A 20,975-nucleotide genomic window follows, 5' to 3' on the forward strand; every position below is an offset into this window, starting at 1 on the left:
ATCGTCTGTTTCAACGTGCCGTAAGAACCTATGATGCCCACAAGATGGCAGCTAAGGAAATCGGTCCGTGGATAGTATTGTACCACCATAGTGTGTCTTACGTCTTTCAAAATTATTTGTGGTTGATGTGTCTGTTGAACGGCAGCTGTGAACAAACAAACGTTTAACAGGTAAAGAAACGCTTCTTTATTTATTTGGTAATGATGCTTTATAATGAGCAAATTTAGTGTGATGAGCTTACCATTTACCTTTTAAAACTGATCTTGGATTGATCAGCCACTCCCTGTTCTCATGCCTATATTGAGATTCTATAAATAAACTACTACCTCACCTTACAAAAGGCGCCTAAGATGTACAATTAAACGTTGTTTTCTTTTCTGCATTGTTAGATATGGCCATTCTGAGAAGGTGCTGTTGCTGTTTCACTCTACGAAGGGGGACAGTTACACTTGGTGTCATGGGATTTGTTAGTTCATATACTTTTTTAAATGAATGATTCATCCAATGTAACACACCTTCTTTTGATGTTTTCCAGACTGGGGCCATCACAGCCATCATTTTTCTGATTTTAGCATTGATCTTTGTTGATGAAATAGCAACTTTTGTCATAAAGTTTATGGAAAAGATCATTGATTTTCCCAGGGCTACCGGAACCAGACATCTCCCTAAAGAAGATCAAGATAAAAAAAAAGAAGAACTTCATGAATTCTTAGTCCATGGTATGATTCACCATTATTATATTAAATTAAATGATTGTATAAAATTTCATTAATGAGGTTTCATTAAAAGCATATAGCACCTATGTGTTTGTACTTGCCATCCTGGGAGAAATTCTTGGTGGAATATTGGCCGGACTGTTAGTTTGGGGAGCCGTGAAAAAACGCCGCAACTTTCTCCTACCGTGGCTTATTTTTGCTGTAATGGTCATGGTAGGCACTGTCGTCTGTATTATCACCTGTGTCGTCATTCTTCCAGTGTCCTATGGCATTACCTTTTTAATCATCGGCGTGCTTGAACTACGTGAGTTTTCTTTGCATTACAATTTCATTTTTGCCAAAACTTGGATAAAGAAATAATAATGCAAGTTAATTTTTCTCCGTCGCTTTCAGTGGTTATGATCTACTTCTGGTTAGTTGTGTTCAGCTTTTTCCAAGAATTGCGAGAAAGAGATCAGATGAACATTAATTCTCCCGCTGAAATGAAACGTCTCACTTCGCATATGTAATCCGCCCTCATACGCAAATCGCCTTCCAAACGCCTGAATCATGATTTTTCCCACTTAAGTGGCAATCCTAATTTAATAATAATGCCAAGTAAAGCATAAAATGTTATACAAACCCGGTTATGTATAGCAATACGCCATATAGCTCTCCTTGTTAAACAGTGCCTTAATCTGCGTAGTCTAGTCTTGAATCTCCGTAACTCTTGGTGGAGGTAAATATTTTATAGGATATTTAATATTGCAAATCAAATAACGTTTCTTAAATTAAGTATTCTCTATTAAATCTCAATTGTGCAGCTTAACACTGATGGCGCTTTTTGAATTTCATAATGATCTGGATAATACATTTTTCACATACTACATCTGGAGTGACCGTTTGTCTTTATTCATTTTCCGGGTAAATAGAAATACCTTTTTTAAATAAACCTGCTATATTAAGTTTTTAGATGTTAATTAGGATATCAAATCACTGTTCTGTTCAGCATTTGTAGAAAATTGTGCTGTTCGGTGAGCTTTTGCTCGTCCCCCTTGACGTGAAGTTTCCAAAGGGCCAGTCCGAAATCTTCCATTTGAATGTCGGAACTCTTGAAGCTCTGCTTGCTCACGTCTTTCTGGAATCAGCCAAACCAAAGTTACTGAACGTTATTAAGGTTTGCAAATTTATTACTTTCGCACTTTATTTACTTCACTAAGTTTTTCTGGCCTCTCTCGGAGTGAAGTCCATAATTTTTCGATTTTTTTTACTCGCGCATCAACAGCCAAACACTGTGATTGCAAACGACAGAAAGTCTTCGATAGTTCCTTAAAATTTTAAACAAATATTGAAAATCGCTACTGTAATGAACAATTATAAATTTTCCTACCGCTGAAAATTCATCTAAGATTCGCTGCTTTTCTTGAATTTTCTTCTGGAAAACCCGCAGTTCCTTCCTATCGCTGTTTAGCTTCTTCTTTTGCCGCTCGAGCCACTTACACTCTGCTTTCAGCAGATGAAGCGTTTCTTCCTGTTGATGTCCCGTAGCGATGGAACTCTTGACTAGTTTGCTTTCAAAATTCAACAGTTTCTCCTGCATTTGTTGCAATAGTTCTCGGCTGCTACTTTCCTCCCCTGCATAATGCTTGCACTGAGACGAATGGGTCGAGATTCTTTTATCGAGATTATCTACTGTCTCTCTCATCCACTTGAGATGACTTTCAACAACAGTCTCTGTATCAAGCTTTATTCTCGAGGATTCATTGCGATTTTCACGCAGCTGGTTTTCAACAAAGTCAAGTCGCACAAGAAGATTTTTATTTTCTTGGCTGGTCAGTTCGATTCTATTCTCTAACGTCAACATTCTTCTTTCAAGTTCCTCGAATGCCCGGTCAGGAGCCTTACTTGCATAACTCGACCAGTTATGTGTTGCTGTATTAATGGATTTGTGCAGTTCAACAAGACAATTCGTAATATCGCTAAAGTTATCATTTTTCCCGATGAAAGTTTCTAATCTTTTACAGAAGTTGTTAGAGAAGTTGTCGAGTACATCTTTAATTATTGCTAAATTTTTGTCATCTAATATTTCTTTTGAAACTGGTTTGTTCTTCGGTAATGGGAAAGTAAAGGGAATGGCATCAGTTATTACTTGATGCTGCTCATTTGGGATCTGCTGAGCCATGTTTGTTCCTTTGGAAATTGGTTTAGGAAATAATGTTGGTGGGATAGTTGGATTCGGAAGCTCACTGTGGGATTTTGAACTGCTTTCTGCACCATTTTTTGATTCTGGAACTAGCACAGGAAATTTTAACTGTAATGTGGAGGTGACTGGTTCTTTTTCCAGGGGAGGAATGCTTAAGGATTCTTTCAGCAATCCACCAGCAGGCACAAATTGATCTACGGTTACAGACTTTTGTGGTAGGCTAAAATTTGATGGTTGGAAGAAATCTGTTTGTTTTTGCTTAGAAGGGGAATCAGAAGTGGTTGGTCTGCTCGTGGATCCAGTAAGCTTTGCCACACCACTTGGAACATAGCTGCCAAAGCTGAATTCTTCATTTTGCTTTCCTTGAACTGTTGAATTTGCCAGGAAACTGTTGACTGGCGTGGATTTCTCTGCGTCTTTTTCATGATCCTCCAAACTAGATTCTATTGCACCAAAACTGGTAGAACTTGGACCGAAAAGTTCAGCTAATAACGCAGATTTTTTTTCCTTCCTCGATGACTGGATATTCGGAGTGGAAAACAATTCATCAGCGACGACATTGACGACAGGCTTCTTAAATTTATTAGCTGACGAGTCTCGTAACAGATCGTCTAACGAGTCATCATCAAAGTCCATGTTTATACCCTTTTTTCAGTTTGTATTTAGTTTTTGTTGTTTTTAGACTTGACGCATCTGCCGCTTGGCAACCGGCAAAGTTGAGTCTTGTATTGAAAATTTGCTCGCAAGATGACTCTGATGTTTCCCCCTTATAAAAAAAAAGACTAGTCTCAGCCGTCGCGACGGTGCCTGACGTACGTCTTTTTTGGCTTTTTCTCAACGTAAAAGCATAGGGTTGAATAGGGGTAATATTGCAAATAATTTTATTGAAATCAACCTTTAATTTTGAGTATAACGTGTAATTTATTACAAAATTCCAAGTGGTATATTTTTTTGTAAAATTGTTGGGCTCGAAATAAGCCCGACAAAATAAGCCCGATTTTTTCTCCAATTTTGCACTTTCCCATAATCCTCCATTTAGCAGTGATCAAATGTGCTGTAAATTTGAAAACAATGAGAATTACGATAATATTCTTCTTATTTTTCATGAGATTAAATATTTATGAAATATATAGGAAAACGGTAGCAAAAGGCTGGCCCGCTAGTACGGTATAGCGCAGTCGTATTGCAGCGGAATATTCGATATCTTTAAGAAATTATTGCTTTGACAAGAAAAAGAATAAATTAACTTAAATTAGAGTTTAATTTTATGCATAAAGGTGTAATTTATCATATACTTCCAAGTGCTACATTTTTTTCGTTAAATTGTAAGTATTAAAAATAAGCCCGACAAAAAAATAAGCCCGACTTTTCCATAAATTTTGCATTTTTCCAAAGTCTTCAATATAGCAATGAATAGATGTGCTTTACATTATAAATCAACGAAAATCACGACATTTGACTTCATATATTACACGAGATTAGATATTTTCTGAAATTAAGGGGAGACGGTATCAAAGGCTGGCGCGCTAGTACGGTACACCGCAATCGTGTTACAACACAATATTCAATATCTTTAAGAAATCGTTAATTTGACGAGAAAAAGAATATTTCTACTCAAATCAGCGTTTAATTTTGAGCATAAAGGTGTAATTTATCATAGAATTCCAAGTGGTACATTTTTTCGTCAAATTGTTGGTCTTAAAAATAAGCCCGACTTTTCCACGAATTTTGTATTTTTCCAAAGTCTTCAATTTAGCACCAAAAAGGTGTGCTTTACATTCGAAATTAACGAAAATCACGGAAATAGACCTCATATATTTCATGAGGTAAACGCTTTACTAAAATATTGTACCACTGATCAGTTTTTTTGAATCATCTCACTAGACAATATCCCTTGCGGAAAATAACAAAGGAGAGGACACGACAACCCATTCTGTTTGTTTTCGTTGTTTCAAAAAGAAATAAAAAGTAAATAAATAGTCCGGCTCACGAAGCAAGAGTTAAAGGGGACATTACATGAGTTGATCGAGAACTTCACACATAGCACCTTATAAGTTGGTACAAAAAATTAAAGTAAATATATATATACTAATATACATGTTTGCAAAGCACGGTAATGTATGGCTGTTGTGCTTATATTATGAACATACTATACCAAGATATGACATAGCCATATCTATGTATATTTTTTCTCCCTTTTTTTTTTTTTTTGTTAGTTAATAGGAAAAAAGGGCGACGAGGGTCCGGATAAAAAAACAAATATTTGCTTAAGGTTTTCTCGAGTAGATGTTGAACCGCTGGAACGAGAGATGTGAGCAGTGAACATATACCAGTCAGACGGGCTGAGAAAAACACATTTTCATTTTGGAGATTGTTTGGGGTCATCGGATCCGCTGATGGGGAACATCACAACAGAAACAGAGTCGTCTCATTCCTGTTGGCCGTGCCAGTGCTGGCACACGTGTCAACACACACAAGAAATAACATAGTTGAACACAGGGTCCCCCGTGATCGCTATTGTGTACTATACAAGTCTATTGCCTTGCATAATGATGTCTTTAGATTCCTCGAACATTCATTTCGATTTTGATGGGAGACCAGCCTAGCAATAGTTATTCAAATCCTCCATCCTCAGCTTTACATACACCTAACACAGCGAAAGAAAAATATCAAACCCGCTCATCACGAAGTAGCTGTCAATCATTACCTCAGCTATTTGATAGTCAAACAGCCCAACCAAGAGAAAAAAAAAAAGAGAAAATCTTCAAAGGAATCTTGCTAGGGGTAATATAGTGATGGTAAAAGGAAAAAAAAAAGAGATTTCATTATCTTCTCATGAATCGTCGATCGCGTGATTGAAGCACGAGCAGCTCTAAGAGGGGAAAACGTATAGGGGCCAGGCCAACTTTTCTGGCGGCTCCGGCTCTCTTGTTGTTGGTTACCGGCCTCGGAGGTTACAGTGTATGTACATATACCCATATTTTTTATTTTTTTTTTTGTTCCCTATTTTTCTTCTTCTCCTTTTTTAAATTGTTGACACTGGATCTGTACGCTGGAACTCCTACTACTACCGTCGAAGAAAAAAAAATGGTGATTTTCTTTCTTATTCTCAAGCTATGTAGTCCCTGCTGGCCTTCGCATAGGCTATATAACCTTCCCCTCGTACACTTGACTGACTTCGCTTACCATGTTTGAAATCTGACAAGCCCTTTCCAGATTTTTTTGAGAGAGGGGGGTTATTTTTTTTTTTAAGGTTTTTTTAGCTGAAGGGGGGGGGGGAGACTCGATCTCTCATCTATATCCCTCAACGTCTGGAACAGCAGCAGCAGCAGCCAAAAGGTTCCCTCATCTTTTTACACATATATATTTTTTTCTTCTTCAACACAAGAACGAGAGAAAAAAAAAATAAAAAAGAAGAGACAAACGTGGCGGTGTTCCATAACACAACGACGCCAGACGACAAGCGCTTCGAGGACTCTATCTCTCGGCGATGCACAGGACAATGGGAAGACATCCATCGCGCGCGTTCAGTCTGTTGATGGATTTTTATTAGCCCGGTTTGAATTTTGATAAGACGGTTGGTTTTTTTTTTTTTAGAGCATCGTCTCTAATAAGATAACCAGGTTTTTCTTCGAGATGAGAATTATAAAATGACATTTTCTTGGACGAAACACTCTCTTCCATGGTCCGACAAAGGGTGGGTAAATCTATTTATCATAACCAGACATCTGAATTTTATATCGCCCCAATATAGGACTGATTAGAATAAATTATTCTTTATTTTTATATGGACATTTCACATTGACCTGTTTTTTTTTCCATTTCTTTTTTTTTCAATTGTAAACAAAATAAGGTCAGCCTTTCGCCACGCATCAGCGCTTACCTTCCATTTTGCACGAATCATTCGCACTATTTCCATTATCGCAGTCGATTTGGTCGACATAATAAAAAGAAAACGCCAGCGCATTATAATGTGCATTGAGGCTCTTTAAAAAAAAAAAGCAGTCCACAATCGTGGACAAGGAAGAATGAGGGTGTGCTGTGAACAACTCTCAGCATATTTCCTACATTATAGTGGTGGTGTTGTGTTGAATATTTCAAGGGGGGACTTTGGCATTTGTGTTATCTTTTGAAGCATTTTTATCAAGACAAGGGACGAGAGAGACAGCAGCAACAGAAAGTCAAGTTGTATAGCGCTGGAGCGTGTCGATAGCTTTCACACTCTGTCTTCACTGGGTCTACAATATTCACAGTCGTCCTCCCAAGTTCGACACACCTTATCAGCAGCCAAGTGTCCGCACACACAGACAAAACACATGGACCATGACTCTTCGCCCTGTCTGTCGAAATCACAATCTGTTTTCAATCCCGCGTCCACTTGAAGCGAACAAGTCACAAACAAAACTGTTTCTTTTCTTTTATGGATCGCCCTTTTCAAAAAAGAAATTATAAGCACACAAATCAAACAAGATTTGTTTTGGAAAGGATAAAAAAAAAAAACAGAACGAGGGCGACCGGGAAGAAAAAAAAACACATCCAAAATACGAGGCAAAATTAGAGGCAACAGTCGTCAATCAATATGAACTTTCGAAAGGAATTCGAAAACATGAGAAAAATAGAATGGGGCGGGTCAGAAACCAACGAGCTATCTAACAATTTCAAATATTACTCACGTCCGTTGAAGCCAAAAGAATTCAAAGAATGAACTGGAAAACGATGATGATGACTAGAACACGGATGGCCGTAAGCTGTGATGTTTTTGCCTCGATCGTGAATAACATAGCGATAAAAAAAATAGAAAGAGATCAGCAAGTGATCGTGTGGGTTTTTATATCTGTGGTTATTTTCTCGTGCTGGCCCCATCGTCCAGTCCCGACTGATTTGCCGCAATTGGATTTAAATTGCTACCGTGTGCGTAGGTTGGAACGCCGAGGATGAGATGATGACCGCTCCCGTCATCATTTTTCCTGCCTCTTTTGCCTTCTCGGGCTCGCCTTTTATTGCCTACGTTTGTAGATATTCCAGCTACAACTGCAATACTATTCTTTAACAGAGAGGTGAATTGTTCAGGAGTTGCCTATGTTACAAGAAATGCTGTTTATAAATCGAAACCCGCCAGCAGAAAATCAGAGCAAGTGCACAATTCTTCATAGAAAGGTGCTCTTCTTCCTATTATACGCCATCATGTGGGTTGTAAGCGAAAAAAGAACACAACGAAAGGCAATTATATTTCGAAATACAAGATGTACGAAAGAAAGAGAAAACTTGGAACTATTTTTTTTTTCTTATCGTTCCTACCGTCAAGGTATTGTGTGTCTATAAGCTTGGAGGGCACGAGCAAAGCTCCAATTACTCGGCCCCAACTATAGTGCGTGTGTGTGTTAGTCTTTTGTTATGATATGATGGCGGAGCCTAGTAAAAAAAAAAAAAAAAAAAAAAAGTAAAAGCAAAAAGAAATGTGAAGGCTTATTAGAATACGTGTACACCCGCATGGTAATTGGACTCTGCCCTCAGTTGCATAAGCACAAGGCCTATAGCTATACAGCTTGCATACAATAATTAGACCAACAAATATCTAGAGTTAACCTGCTCCCGCCGTAGTAGGAACTAGTAACATTCTTTCGTCTCTTTTGATAAAAAACAAAAAAAAATTCTTGAAATAGGAAAAGTAGATAGAACAAAAAAAGAAGAAAATGTGCATCTATTTCAGAAATCTAGCCTTGCGTTCATTGCCACTTTTTTGTTTCTGCAATCTGTAGCACTGACGCCATTTCCGCCGATTCGCGTTGCGGAAATGAACTTTGCTGCCGCATCCTACACGAATCAGCGGACTTTGCGCCGACGATGCCCAAAGGATCGGATGCAATTCGCAGGTCAATCGAGGGGGAGGAATAACGCGGATCTTATTACACACACACACACACACACACACACACACACACACACACACACACACACTCAAAAATATCTTTTGTAATAGCGTTGCGCTGCACGACTCGGTAATATTTTTTGCTTACCGTTCACGGATTTTTTTTTTTTTTTTCTTCACGTATTTGATCTGGGCACGCAGTGTGTGGGTAGTACGATGATCGTTCCTGCTGCTTTGTTATAAAAGCCTCGTTCGTGTCTCCCTCTCTTCTGTGTGTAATGATGAGAGAGGAAGAAGGAGGAGGCGTTTGCCCGCAAGGTCAAACACACACATGCATATTAAACGCGGCCGCGACTTGCAGCAGCGGAATATTTAAAATATCAGGTGCGCCCTCGCGCATAATCAGAGAGGCACACGGCGCAAAAGACTCTTCTGGTCTGTGTGTATGTGTGTGTGTGTGTGTAGCACGCGTCTAACCTATCTTTTATTTACCTCGTCTTCGTAAGAAGCTCCTCGTCTTTTTTTCTTTCTTTTGACGTTTCTTGCGTTAGCGCATAGTCTCCCGCTCGTATATATTTGAATAATAATTCAAAGGAAAACTTGTATCATACGCTATATTGCTAAGACAACTACCGAAAGAACGGGGAACACAAAAAAAAAAAAAAAAAAAAAAGAAAAGCCTACGCAGCCAGGTAAGAAAACAAACAACTGACGAAAAATAAATAGGAGGTCACACACGATAACGATTCAAAAAGAAACAACACAACAACAAAAAAAATCTTTTCTTGAAAACTGATGATGATAGCAAAGGCTCCACTGACGTCGAAAAGAAAAGAAAAACCAAAAACTCGTAGAGGTAGGAAAAAAAAAAATAAATAAATAAAGAACCGGATGGCTTTTGCTGTTAAGAGCTCCGTTCGAAGCTTTCCCTTCATAACTTTTCGAAATGAAAAAAATGATTTCAATCAAAGATGGCTCGTGCACGGACCCTGGAGGCCAATCTGATGGCGGCGGCAAAATGTTGTCTGCCGGGGTCTGCGCGGTAACAACACAGTGCCCTTTTGTGTATCTATTCCCTTTTATGTCGTTCTTTTTTAAACTAAGGGGGAGGAAAAAAAAAATAAAGGAAAAAGAGAATGAAGAAAATAGAAATTAAAAACAAAAATTGGCCGCAGGTGACGACACACGTGTGCCAACAATATCCAGCGGAGAAGAAAAACGAAAGGTCAAAATCTCGACGGCTAAATATATATACTTTTCATTTTCTTACCTTTTTTTTTTTTGCCCCTGCGGATGAAAGCATAAAACACCACAGGCAAAACAGCAAAAAAAGGTATGGCGACTTTGAAACTCAATCGAAAATCTTTGCGTTCAAAGGAATAATAGAAGAGTTTTTTTTTTTTTTGTAATAAAATGAGTGTCTCCCACGCACGGACAATAAGACGAGAAAAAGAAATAGACAAACGAGCAACTGTTTTCTGCGTCGGTTGTATAAAAATCAAAGTGGCCAACGTTTTTGATTTCATGGGAAAGAGAAACAGACGTGGAAGACACGGCAGTCGGACATCCCATCGGTCGCGGATATGCTTGTTGACGAAGACGACGTGATCTAGTCAATGTGTGTGTCCCCAACATCACAAGCAAAGAAAAACGAATTGAAGAAGCCGTTTCGAATCCAGTTCAATAAATACGAGACGGACCCGAGCCCGTTGTCTAAAATTTCACAGGGTTGTTCGCATAGCCCTGGACTACTCTTATATTATAGCGTGTAGTGTATTTCTTCTTCTTCTTTTTCTTTTTTACAACTTAATTGGACCCTCTCGTTTTCCCCTCTCGCCGATCCCCTTGGCGACTCTTCACAGTCTAACAGGGCCGTGTTATGATAGGAGGGAAAAAAAAAAGAACTTTGTGGACGCAGTTGTACACACAATATGCGTGTAGACATTCAAGTGTGTCCGAGTGGAAAAAAAAGGCCCCCGCGACGGCTGTATAAAAAGGGATCTATTTGTGTGTACATGTGTGTGTGTGTGTATCGAATGGTTTGCAAGAAATATCCAGTGGGCAACAACATCACACCCGAAATGCCGCCACCGAAAAAAATCGCGGCTTCTTTTAATTGTCCTAAACCCATCCCTTGAAACGCGTTTCTTATATACCAAAGTTCGGTGACGGTGGATTTCAGAAACAAAAAAAAAGATGTTTGTCGGCTTTTTCGGTTGTTATTTTCCCCTGTGTCCCGAGTTACCTTTTCTTTTTTTTTGCATGGCTTTCGGCAATTTACAATGCAGACACGGTTTATGCAAAATCGGATTCATAATCAAATCTGCTACTGTCTTTTTTTGGCAATTCATTTTTTATGTATAATATTGAAATGGGAATTACCTTTCTATCAACGTCCAATGTGTCTCGAAGTTTGCTAATGTGAATCAAAGCTTAGTCCAAAGGGAAACGTAATTTACAAATCAAATCCAAAAACTTGATCAAAGTGTTTGATATTTTCGTATCGCATTCTCGTTTTTTTTTTTTCACATTTTTTACACCACTGATTTTTATGAGACTGCGTTCACACAAGGGTCTTTGATAACAATCGTTTTCGACTACTGTCCAACGTTGTCGACTTTCATTTATGACGTTTCCCTTCTAAAACGATTATCGTCCTCAAGCAAAGAAATGTATTATTTTCTTTGAATTCAATCGTGTGTAACAAAATGGTATATATTTTTGAATATCCGGTATCGATTAAGAAGAGGTAACAAAACAAAATAGTTTCATACAAAATTTTGTTTTCATGTATTTCTTTGATGCACGTAGTAACTCGTATCACAGTTGACTGCCAAAAACACAGACGAAAAAAAAAAAAAGGTAAAACTGTGCTTGCATGGAAAACACACAGCACAGGCACAAACGTTAAGGTCAACGCGCAAAACGGTCTGTACAAATTGATATCGACAGGTGTGCGTCAAGGCTTCATCATACACACAATCAGAGAAAGGCACATAATCAGTAAATTTTTTGTTGTTCCGTGTTACAAAATTTCCTCTTTTTTTTTTTAATTCCGAATTGGCGTCCGCCTTTCGCAGACTCGATATTTGAAAACAAAAAAACTGAGACGCTCTGTTTTATAAAAAATGTACACATAATCTGTTTTCTTCATTTACATATGATAAAATTGACGTAGAATCGAGGGGGGTCTGCACGCCGACCTGCCAATCAAAGCGGTTTGATTGGCAGGCGACGGTTCGACAAATAAAAGGCACACGATGATAAAATTCAAATGAAGAAATGGCACATCACGTCAGACGGGTGAAATCAAATGTCACAGCGGAAAAAGGGGGGAAATGAGATAACCATTTTCACGCCTCCAAGCGGCACTGGGCAGATCCGTCCGTCTGAGCCTGATGGACCCACTGTTGCCATTCTTCCAGTCGTGGGGCGCACCAAAGAACCGCGTCACCCAATCGTTTGCGGCCCATAAAAATGAACTCACCGCTGCCGTGTTTCACCTGACACGTCAACGGCACGTGCAGCGTTCCGGTGTGCTCATCGTCCAGCAAACTGTTGTCGATGTCACCGTCCGTTAAATCCTCTTCGACGCCGTCCATTCCCTTCCATTTGGATGGAATTGGAATGAGGCGTTTAGGCGTCAACGGACTCCGCCTTCTCCGCTTTGGCAATGACGCAGATTTACGATTAACGGGTTGAAAGACGGACGAGGCCTGCCGGATGACCCGCGTAGCCCGCACCTTGAGCAGCGTCCTCTCTAATTGGGCGTCGTTGTAAACGGACGAGATGAAGCCTCTAGCAACAAAATCGCTGCTGCAAAACATTTCCAACGACTCTTTGATGCTGCAAGGTCGACATTCTGCAAATGAAACAAGACGAAAAAATGCATTTGTTAATTAAGGTGAATACGATAACGTGTGAGATTAAAAAATGGGGACAATCACGTGACCATGTCGTGACAACCGAAATGCGTTTCAAAGTCATTGATCGTCACTGTCGTTGGTACTGAATTATGATTAAAAAAAAAAAAAAAAAAGAAGACTACTGTACCTTGCCAAGGATCGTGTGACTGGTCGTTTTCCTCTTCGACCAGTTGGAGATCGTAATCGAACGCGGCCGTTTCCCGTCGCAGAGGATCAGACCCACCGACTGGTGACTCGGATTCGAGAAACAGGGCCACCTGACCCGAGTGACTGTCGAAACAGTGGCGTTTGCCATCCGGCCGCAGCATGGCCGACGACGATCCGCTGTGCAGCAGTTTCAGCGTCCGGTGCTGTTCGACGTAAATGTTGGCGCCGGCAAAGTCTGCGGATAATTTCAGACACGCCTGAATTCAAGAGAAAAAGAAAAAATTTATCAATAAAAATTAAATAAAATATTTAAAATAAACAAAACGTGTACACAAGAACTCGAGTGAGGAAGAAATCGTATGCCCTTTTAAAGGTAAGAAGGACACATCTTATCTTAGCTCTCGACGAGTCTAACTGTTAGATCGAAATCAAGATTGATTGAAAAACGGCGCCATTACAAGAACTAAAAAGAAAGAAAGAAAAAAAAAAACAAAAACAAGACACATATGTAGGGTAGAAGAAGAAATTAGAAAAATGTCTTGTCTGCCATGTAGTTTGGCATGTTCCCGACGACGACAGAAGAAAAAAGTTTAAAGTTGTTTTTGCCTTTCTTTAGTTTAAAACCAAAACATGTTGTTTTCTTTTTGGGGGGGATTGGTGACTAGAAAACAGCAAGGAATTTAATTTTTTTCTTTTTTTTTTTTCTTCTGAAATATATTCAAAATTCCTGTAATGAGAACGTAAAGGAAGAAACAAAAAAAAAGGGTCTATCGCTTTGCCCGCTGGTCGTTTCTTTTTCTTGTGTGGCGAGAACCAACTGGCGTGTATGTGTGTGTGTGTGTGTATAAAAACTATAAGATGCTACGTGTGCGTAAAAGAGGAGAGAGATTTTTCTTATGTACCTGGAATTCCTTGCCAGCTGTTCCGTAGCGGAGCACCACCCGCAAGGCACCGCGGGGATAGAGCCAGGAGACGGAGCCTTGGCTGCATCGCAGGTACACTGGTTTGACTCCACGATGTGATTGAGGCTGTTGTTGTGTCTGATCTTCGCTCGATGGACTCTCCAAACCGCTGTAACAAAAATAAAAAGAGATTTTTTTTTTAGATCTAAAGAAATCATTGCAGCAATACATTTTTCACATTGCATTTTTTTTTCGTATAGTACGCAATCGTTCACATGTCAATTATGCAATCATTTCTCTCCCCCATTCTCCCCACACACGCCCTTTTTTAGGGGGTTTGGTATGCTATCGGAAAAAAAAAAAATGAAAACCGGACGTGACTAGACGAGAAAAATATGCTCTTATCGAGAAAGAAAAAAGATGAGTTTGTGTGAAAAAATATGATTTCAAAAATTGGAAAAATAGGGGGGAAACACGTGCCTTCCTCCAAGTCTACGAATTCTCAACTTAAGCCCACACTAACATTTACACAAAGCGAAAAAAGGTGAAGACATCATCTTTTTTTTTTGTTTGTGAACAATCTAGGTACAAAAAATGCTAACCCTCGCATGTTGCCCTCTTCTTTTGGGGGAGAGGAAAAAAAGGGAGGATGACCCGTGCACACTCGAACAAACATAAACGATGAGCGTGAGGTGAAAGAATAGAAGAAGAAAATAAGTCACAAAATCCTTTGGGGTTAAAAGATGACAAACAAGGCAACTCCCTTCACCAACACGTGTGTGTCTGCCTTAAAATCATCTTCCATAAGAGTTTTTCTGTGTGTGTGTGTGTGTGTTGAGACCTGATTCGTCATCATCATAAGAATTTTTTTTAAAACTGATATTGTGCCCACCCTTAATGTATCCGTACGAGCCGGAAACGATCGGACGTTCCGTCTTCAAAAAAGTAGGAGACAAAAGAGCTAATCAACATTCTGTTTAAAGCCGGAAGAAGATGACGGACACGACGGATCGAATTATTCTGTTAATAAATCACTATCCGGTTAGAAGAAGCCCTTGCTTCAATTTTAAAGAGAAAAATAACAAAAATCTAGGGGGGGGGAAGGTTGAAACTCTTAAAAACAGGTGAGTTAGTTATTGCTTCTATGCATTTTCAATGAAGGGGGCAGAAGAGGGGGAAAGTTGAAGAGGGGAGGCAACCCAAGAAGAAGAAAAAAAAACGAGCTGGAAATTCCACCTACCCAGTGAAATATGATCGAGTTATTCATCAACCCAAAAGAGCCCCCAACCCTCTACTTTATTTTTTTTTTTCAAAAATTGTTATAAGGAGAGGTGAAAAGGGGGGCCGTTAAAAAAACCGAGGCGGAGTCTAATCCGCACGGAAGAGAAAAAACACGAAAAGAATATCATCCACCCCTCGACCATCAGACAATAGAAAAAGGCGAGGTGTATGTTATTATTTCAAAAAAAAAAAAAAATTTCTTTTGGCGCCCGTGTATCAATTTGGAAATCAGGTGCCATTGTAATTGGCGTGTGTGTATGTGTGTATTGCGGATAAAAAAAAAATCGAAATGGCCGCTATAGATGTCTACTACTCCACCCACTGGCCATTGTGCGCAATCAAGTTTTGAAATACGAGGGGATCAAAACAGATCCATCGATCAAGTTACTCTTCTATCTCGCAACTGGGAATCAAACAAAAAAGATTGTCTGTTTTTGTTTGCGTTTTTTTTTGGGGGGACACGTCTTTAAAAAAAATGGAAGACATTTTCAACCTACTTTTTTGGGGGATAAAATGAAAGGGGCTCTAGGTTTTTTTAAAAGAAAAGAAGAAATTTGACTCTCAGGCTTAGATGTGACCTCTGCGAACACGCCCAAAAACAGAAAAAAATGCCATTAAAAGAAACGAAGAAAGCAAAAAAAAAAAGGTCCTTTTTTAAGAGGAGGATTAATGACTGGAGAACAGAGTTGGACACGTGTTTGAGACATTTACATATTGTCGAAGCTTGCAACATTTCTAATTACATGCGCACAAAAAGGGAGAGGAACGAAAAAAGAAAAACCGGTTGACAACAACAAAGGAAAAGTGAAATATTTTAATCGAGGGACGATTGCGAAAGAACGCAAATTAAATGAGATAAACACAACCAACCTGCCAGTCCAGTCACATCCATCGGCTGCAGCTTGCGAGGGGCACATAAATAAGGGAAGGATGAAACAGGCAATCAGGGGCACCCAAAAAACGCGTAAACTTTTGACGCTAATCCGTCGCGAGAAACGAGGTGATGACCTTTTCTCACGCTGCTCATCGTCGGCATTTGTTTGCCGCCTGTCCAACAATGTCACAGGGTTCGACATTTCTCCTTGTGTGTGTTTTTTTTTTTGCTTTTCAACGTCGTAAGGATTATTGTTTTCCTTTGTTTGTTTGTTTTTTTCTTCACTTTAATTTTCCCAGAAGAAAATCACAGACACACGGCCTTCAAATAGCCGGAAGGATCCGATCTCACAGTCACTAGTGCGCGCATAGTTGTGTAATAATCCAATGTGGCGGTTCCTTTTTTGTGTGTTTGTTTCAGCAGGAGGGGGGGGGGGGAAGGTCTAGCAGATGATGATGAGATGCACCACGTCCACAAAAAAAGATGTTGAACAAACACCGGAGCGTTGTGAACCATCCGGCAGGGAGAGAGTCAACTGCCCAACTGACCGCTGCACCGAGTCCTTCTCTTGCCCAGGCAGGCTTGAGCATGTGAAGATGGCGCCAGCATCAAAAAAAAAAAAAAAGATGGCTGGTCATGGCCAGAGGGCGTTTGGAAGGGAGGCGGGTCCCCAATCAGAGATAGGGCGCGCGAGGTTTGTATGTTGAAAGCCTGGAGCTTTTCTAAAGCTTTTGGTGCTGGTGCAAGCAGAGCTCGAAAGATAAGAAGAAGAAACATTTCCATGTAGAGGATGCAGAGAAGAGGCAAACGGTCAAAAAAAAAAGGGGGAGGGGATAGAGAGAGAAAGAGAGAGAAAATAACACGGGCCACGTTTTTAAAGACAAGAACTGAAAAAAAAAAAAATATACATATATAAAAAAGGAAAAATATATGTTTAAAAAAAAGGAGATACACACACAAGGATGTAGAGGAGACATGATGAATGCAAGTAGCCATAGGGAAGGAAGGGAATAATATATTCCTCGACTTCTTTTTTTTTTTTTTTTTTCTTAACTATATAACGTCCTTCCCTTTTCTTTTTTACGATGATCAAAAATGTTATTTTTTCTCTTCTTTTCTACCCTCCAATCTCCATACGAAGAAGAAGAAAAAAAAAAAGTCGATGTCATGATGGCGCCTGATGTTGAAGAAACAACAACACATCCCTTTTGGCTTTGGTCGTCGCTGACGGGCGAATTGGAAAGAATTACTTTCTGATTGGAATTTTATTTTATTTTTTTCTTCGTTGTTGGATTTCTTCAAAAAGGGCATCCAGCGCTATAAAAAAAAAAAAAGTAGATGTGGTGATTAAGGTTTCTCTCCTCGTCCAACACATTTTCAGATATCGAATCACGGATCTTATTCATCTGCTTCAACTTTTTGCGCTACAGGGCGATTAGAATCCAGGTAAAAAAAAAAAAAAAAAAGAAGAGATGCCATCGCACATCAAAGAAAAAGGGGCAGCAACGATTGTCAGATTCCGTCGACTTGTTGACGATGAGCGCGCGTGTGCTGTTGCACCAGTTTTTTTTTTTATTATAAGAAAAAAATAAAAATGAAGGGAATTCCTTATTATTATAAAACATGATGATGGTATGGTATGTAAATCACTCTCCCATTCCCCCCCCCCCTTTTTTTTATTCGATCAGAAGCCAAAAAAGAAAAAAAAAACATTCTTGGAACATTCCAAGGTCCTCATCTTCGACAGATTTTGATTATTTAAAAAAATATATATATTTTTGGGGTATTCGGGGCATGTAAAATGTTACCACCTTATTCTTACATGAACACTCGAAAAAAAAAAAATGAAACGTTGTTGAACGCACCTAAAGAAAATAGGAAACACCAAAGGGATATCGAGTGGAGTTTCAGGTTCAAAAGGAATTCGTTGTTGGGAAAAGAAGAATTTTCCTCAAATTAATTTCATTATTTAACAGTTGTAAAACGTCGGGTAAAATTGTTTAAAAAGAATAAAAGAGACTCGGTTGTACACACAAATTTATTCGACAGATAAGAGGAACACGTTGCGCATTTTGCGACACGCACTGCTGAACGTCTTCGTTGATAAAAAAAAAACAGAAAAATATTCCGGATTTCTTGTTTCATTTTTATTTAAATTCTATTCCGTATGTACGTTTTTTTTTCCCTATTTCGCTAAAGGGCATTTTTATAAGCATGGACTGTCACAATATTAACTAGCGCAAGAGCTATGCACGTACAGCGCGATGCAGCAACTCGTCTATAAGACAACAATTTTTAAAAATTTGAAGTCGCTCGGTTTTGACTCGTCTATCTGCAGCGATAACATCTTGTCATATGTCATGAAATGCCGAAAGCTTTTATTCCTTTTTTACTTGTAAATTTATTTGCTTTTTACTTTTATTGAAAGAGACAGGGGAAAAAAAAAGAGCGGTTCGTTAATTTTCTTTGAATTCCAAGAAAAGCTCTTTTTTTTTTTTTTAATTCCCATAACATTCTAATTAGAGTGTTCTTATTAGCCGGATTACGTCACGGTTCTTCCGTCCATACCAACCTCGTTTCTAACGACGACCATATAGGCCGCTACCGCTTGATTCCGGTTCCTTAAGTTACACTTTTCTAGTCAAGGTAGAAAACGATGTTCTCTACGTCGTATTAGCCCTATACTAAAGGAACTATTTAAACCGGATTTGATGCATACAGCAAAGGGACTTACAACGGACGGAATCATTCGTCATGTCAATCAGGAAAAACATCTGCTACTACGGGATGTACACGCCATATCCACTCAAGGCAGTTTCATTACTGAAACGAGTTCCCTAAAAACAAAACAAAAATCTCTTCTGCCCAATTTCCAGAAATCAAAAAAAAAAAAAATGAGGATGATCAAGAATTTTTAAAAAAATGTCTAGGCTCCTGCAGATTTATTGGCTAATTCATTTTTCTTCGAAATTTGAGCTGATCATTCTGTTGGCATGGATTATCAAAAGCCTTTTCTGGACGTCAAATCCCTTGGAAAAAAGGTTCTGAGGAGGATTGATGTACATGGCATTTAACTTGCTAAATATTTTGTGTATACTGGGTTTGTGTGTGTGTGTGTGTGTATGCAGGAGGCTATACGGATGTGCCATGATGATGTGCATACACAGGTGGCTGCTGATTCCATCATCATGATGGATCCAACCTTGAATTGCTAATGGTTTTTCTTTTCTTACTTGTCCACATATCCCCTTCAGCAGCCATCACCTTTTTTTTTTTTTTAGCTTTTATTCTTCGACTGTATCGCAGGTGCGATGGTCAAACGTGTCCCGTAAAATAAAGAAGAAGAAAAAAAAAAAACCATCCTACAAGGGCGGGGTTATGATCCGGGATTTCTTAATGGCCTCATGGATTTGAAAAAGAGAAAACCCAGGGGAGAAGACAAAGTCCTCAGCTGTTTACCCTGCAGGTGTGCTCATTGAGTTTAAACTCTTGATTTTTTTTTTTTTTCTTTTCCCCAACGAAATTTTTCTCCGCCATTGTGTCACAGTGTCTATTACGTAAAAATTACGTCTTGCCCAAAATTTTGGAACTGCTTTTGTGTTTTACCATACCATTTCAACGTTTCATTTCCAAATTTCTAAAGATGGAGCGGCATCGATCACTTTGGCCTTTTGCTTCGCTTGCGGTCAAATACATTAATACATTAGTCGGGACAGACTAAAGTCGTGTCGATCGATCGCTTCGAAAAAGGGAATAACAAAAGAAAATACACAAGTATTGGGGCCACAAGAAGAAGAAGAAGAAAAAAAAAGCTCAAACAAGACTCGAACAAATTCTAAAAGCAAGAAGCAACCCGATTTCCCCTTGAGCTTTTCGAAAATTTGGAGAGGATTGCATTTGACTTGCAAATGAGTTTCGGGAACCTTTCCCTCTCCCTTCGTTCGTTTTCTGGGTATGAAGCAAGGCAAGACACTCACACACACACAAAAAAAAATGCGTGAATAATATCGAAAGATTTGTCAGTGTTACCATGGCAACGTCCTTCCATATAAGGACCGCCCGCTGCTTTTGCCTCTTTTTTTTTATTTATTTTATTTTTTTTTTTTTACCTTGTTGTGGGGCACGTTCCCTAACGGAGAAATAAAAGGAGAGGGGATGATAATTCTAGACGCTAGAAAGAAGGCGGAGGCAAGAAACAAAAGGTGAAGAATGAGAAAAAAAATGAATAAAGAAAGAGAGAATGAGAGAAAATAAAAAGAAAAAGGTTTTTCTTTTTAAGAAATATATATATAAAGAAAAGAGACACGAGAAAACGCCTCTTGCCAACAGGTGGGCTGCCAGGTAAGGGGGAAAAGGGACAGAAAAGAAAAATAAAAGGTCATCTCAGCTTGATCTTTTTATATATATTTTTATAAACTGTGTGTACTGTATATAACCTCTATGTACTATATTGTTTCTCCCTTTTTTTTTTTCCAAATGATTTGGTGGAGGGGGGGGGGGTTGCCTTTTTGGTGTGGTGGAAATTGAATGATGGTCCAAAACCACCTTTGTGGTTTACTTGTTTCTATTTGACCCGTCTCATCTCTGACTAGGATCTTGACAGGTTGAAGGGCGTCGTCTTTCCTCCTGACAAACGTCCATCAGGATTTTTCAATTTGGTTTTCATTATCTTTGTTTTTTTTTAAAGGGAATATTTTTCGCGCAGTAAATTGGCAATTTTCGCAAAACGTTAATGTCACACAACGTCTACAGCAAACTCGTTTAGTTTTCCAACTCGATTTTCTAAATGCGTATCGCACGGTGTAATAAAAATACACGCCAAATTTTACACAAAAGAAAAAAAAAAAAAGGTTTTTGTTCTTTGCTGTTCATTGTCTTTTATCTTCCATTTTGGATCTTTCCAATTTCACGGAGAGTTAACACACACACACACACACACAAAGCGGAATGGATAGAAGAAGAAAAAAGAAGTTGGCCAGCAATATCTTTGAGTCACGAAATGAAATGGGTTGTGTTCCATGCTAGAGCCATAAGGGACCGAGATTATTACACGGCCGATGAAGAGAAACGAGAAACAA

The 20,975-nt window shown here is 39.0% G+C and overlaps 3 protein-coding genes across 5 annotated transcripts; 1 reads left to right on the forward strand and 2 right to left on the reverse strand.

Moving 5' to 3' along the window:
* The first annotated feature begins 55 nt into the window (after positions 1–55).
* Positions 56–1,582, forward strand: LOC130692055 (uncharacterized). Its single transcript, XM_057515126.1, has 5 exons — positions 56–170; positions 390–466; positions 536–719; positions 790–1,020; positions 1,110–1,582. The coding sequence occupies exons 2-5, from the start codon at positions 392–394 to the stop codon at positions 1,223–1,225; spliced, it is 606 nt and encodes a 201-aa protein (XP_057371109.1). The 5' UTR covers positions 56–170; positions 390–391; the 3' UTR covers positions 1,226–1,582.
* On the reverse strand, positions 1,565–3,614 carry LOC130692047 (uncharacterized). 3 transcript variants are annotated; one of them, XM_057515114.2, is made up of 3 exons: positions 2,086–3,614; positions 1,907–2,023; positions 1,565–1,833 (listed from the first exon to the last, which is right to left on the reverse strand). In XM_057515114.2, the coding sequence occupies exons 1-3, from the start codon at positions 3,532–3,534 to the stop codon at positions 1,684–1,686; spliced, it is 1,716 nt and encodes a 571-aa protein (XP_057371097.1). In that variant the 5' UTR covers positions 3,535–3,614; the 3' UTR covers positions 1,565–1,683. The 3 variants fall into 3 exon arrangements, with proteins under 3 accessions (XP_057371097.1, XP_057371095.1, XP_057371098.1); XM_057515112.2 differs by having other exon boundaries at positions 1,898–2,023; XM_057515115.2 differs by having other exon boundaries at positions 1,696–1,829.
* Positions 3,615–11,530: 7,916 nt separating this feature from the next.
* On the reverse strand, positions 11,531–16,389 carry LOC130692053 (meteorin-like protein). Its single transcript, XM_057515124.2, has 4 exons — positions 15,894–16,389; positions 13,743–13,911; positions 12,821–13,097; positions 11,531–12,629 (listed from the first exon to the last, which is right to left on the reverse strand). Exons 1-4 carry the CDS (start codon positions 16,097–16,099, stop codon positions 12,121–12,123), a joined length of 1,161 nt encoding a protein of 386 aa, XP_057371107.1. The 5' UTR covers positions 16,100–16,389; the 3' UTR covers positions 11,531–12,120.
* Positions 16,390–20,975: the final 4,586 nt, after the last annotated feature.

The sequence above is a fragment of the Daphnia carinata genome, chromosome 1, assembly GCF_022539665.2.
Source record: "Daphnia carinata strain CSIRO-1 chromosome 1, CSIRO_AGI_Dcar_HiC_V3, whole genome shotgun sequence".
Lineage (NCBI taxonomy): Eukaryota > Metazoa > Arthropoda > Branchiopoda > Diplostraca > Daphniidae > Daphnia > Daphnia carinata.

Coding starts and splice junctions, on each gene's coding strand:
- LOC130692053 (XM_057515124.2), bottom strand. CDS start 16,099: ATGTCGAACCCTGTGACATTGTTGGACAGGCGGCAAACAAATGCCGAC. Junction 13,098..13,742: donor CAGCTGGCAAGGAATTCCAG/GTACATAAGAAA, acceptor TCTTGAATTCAG/GCGTGTCTGAAATTATCCGC. Junction 12,630..12,820: donor GTCACACGATCCTTGGCAAG/GTACAGTAGTCT, acceptor TTTCATTTGCAG/AATGTCGACCTTGCAGCATC.
- LOC130692055 (XM_057515126.1), top strand. CDS start 392: ATGGCCATTCTGAGAAGGTGCTGTTGCTGTTTCACTCTACGAAGGGGG. Junction 720..789: donor TCATGAATTCTTAGTCCATG/GTATGATTCACC, acceptor TTTCATTAAAAG/CATATAGCACCTATGTGTTT. Junction 1,021..1,109: donor CATCGGCGTGCTTGAACTAC/GTGAGTTTTCTT, acceptor CGTCGCTTTCAG/TGGTTATGATCTACTTCTGG.
- LOC130692047 (XM_057515112.2), bottom strand. CDS start 3,534: ATGGACTTTGATGATGACTCGTTAGACGATCTGTTACGAGACTCGTCA. Junction 2,024..2,085: donor TCTTAGATGAATTTTCAGCG/GTAGGAAAATTT, acceptor TAAAATTTTAAG/GAACTATCGAAGACTTTCTG. Junction 1,834..1,897: donor AACTTAGTGAAGTAAATAAA/GTGCGAAAGTAA, acceptor GGCTGATTCCAG/AAAGACGTGAGCAAGCAGAG.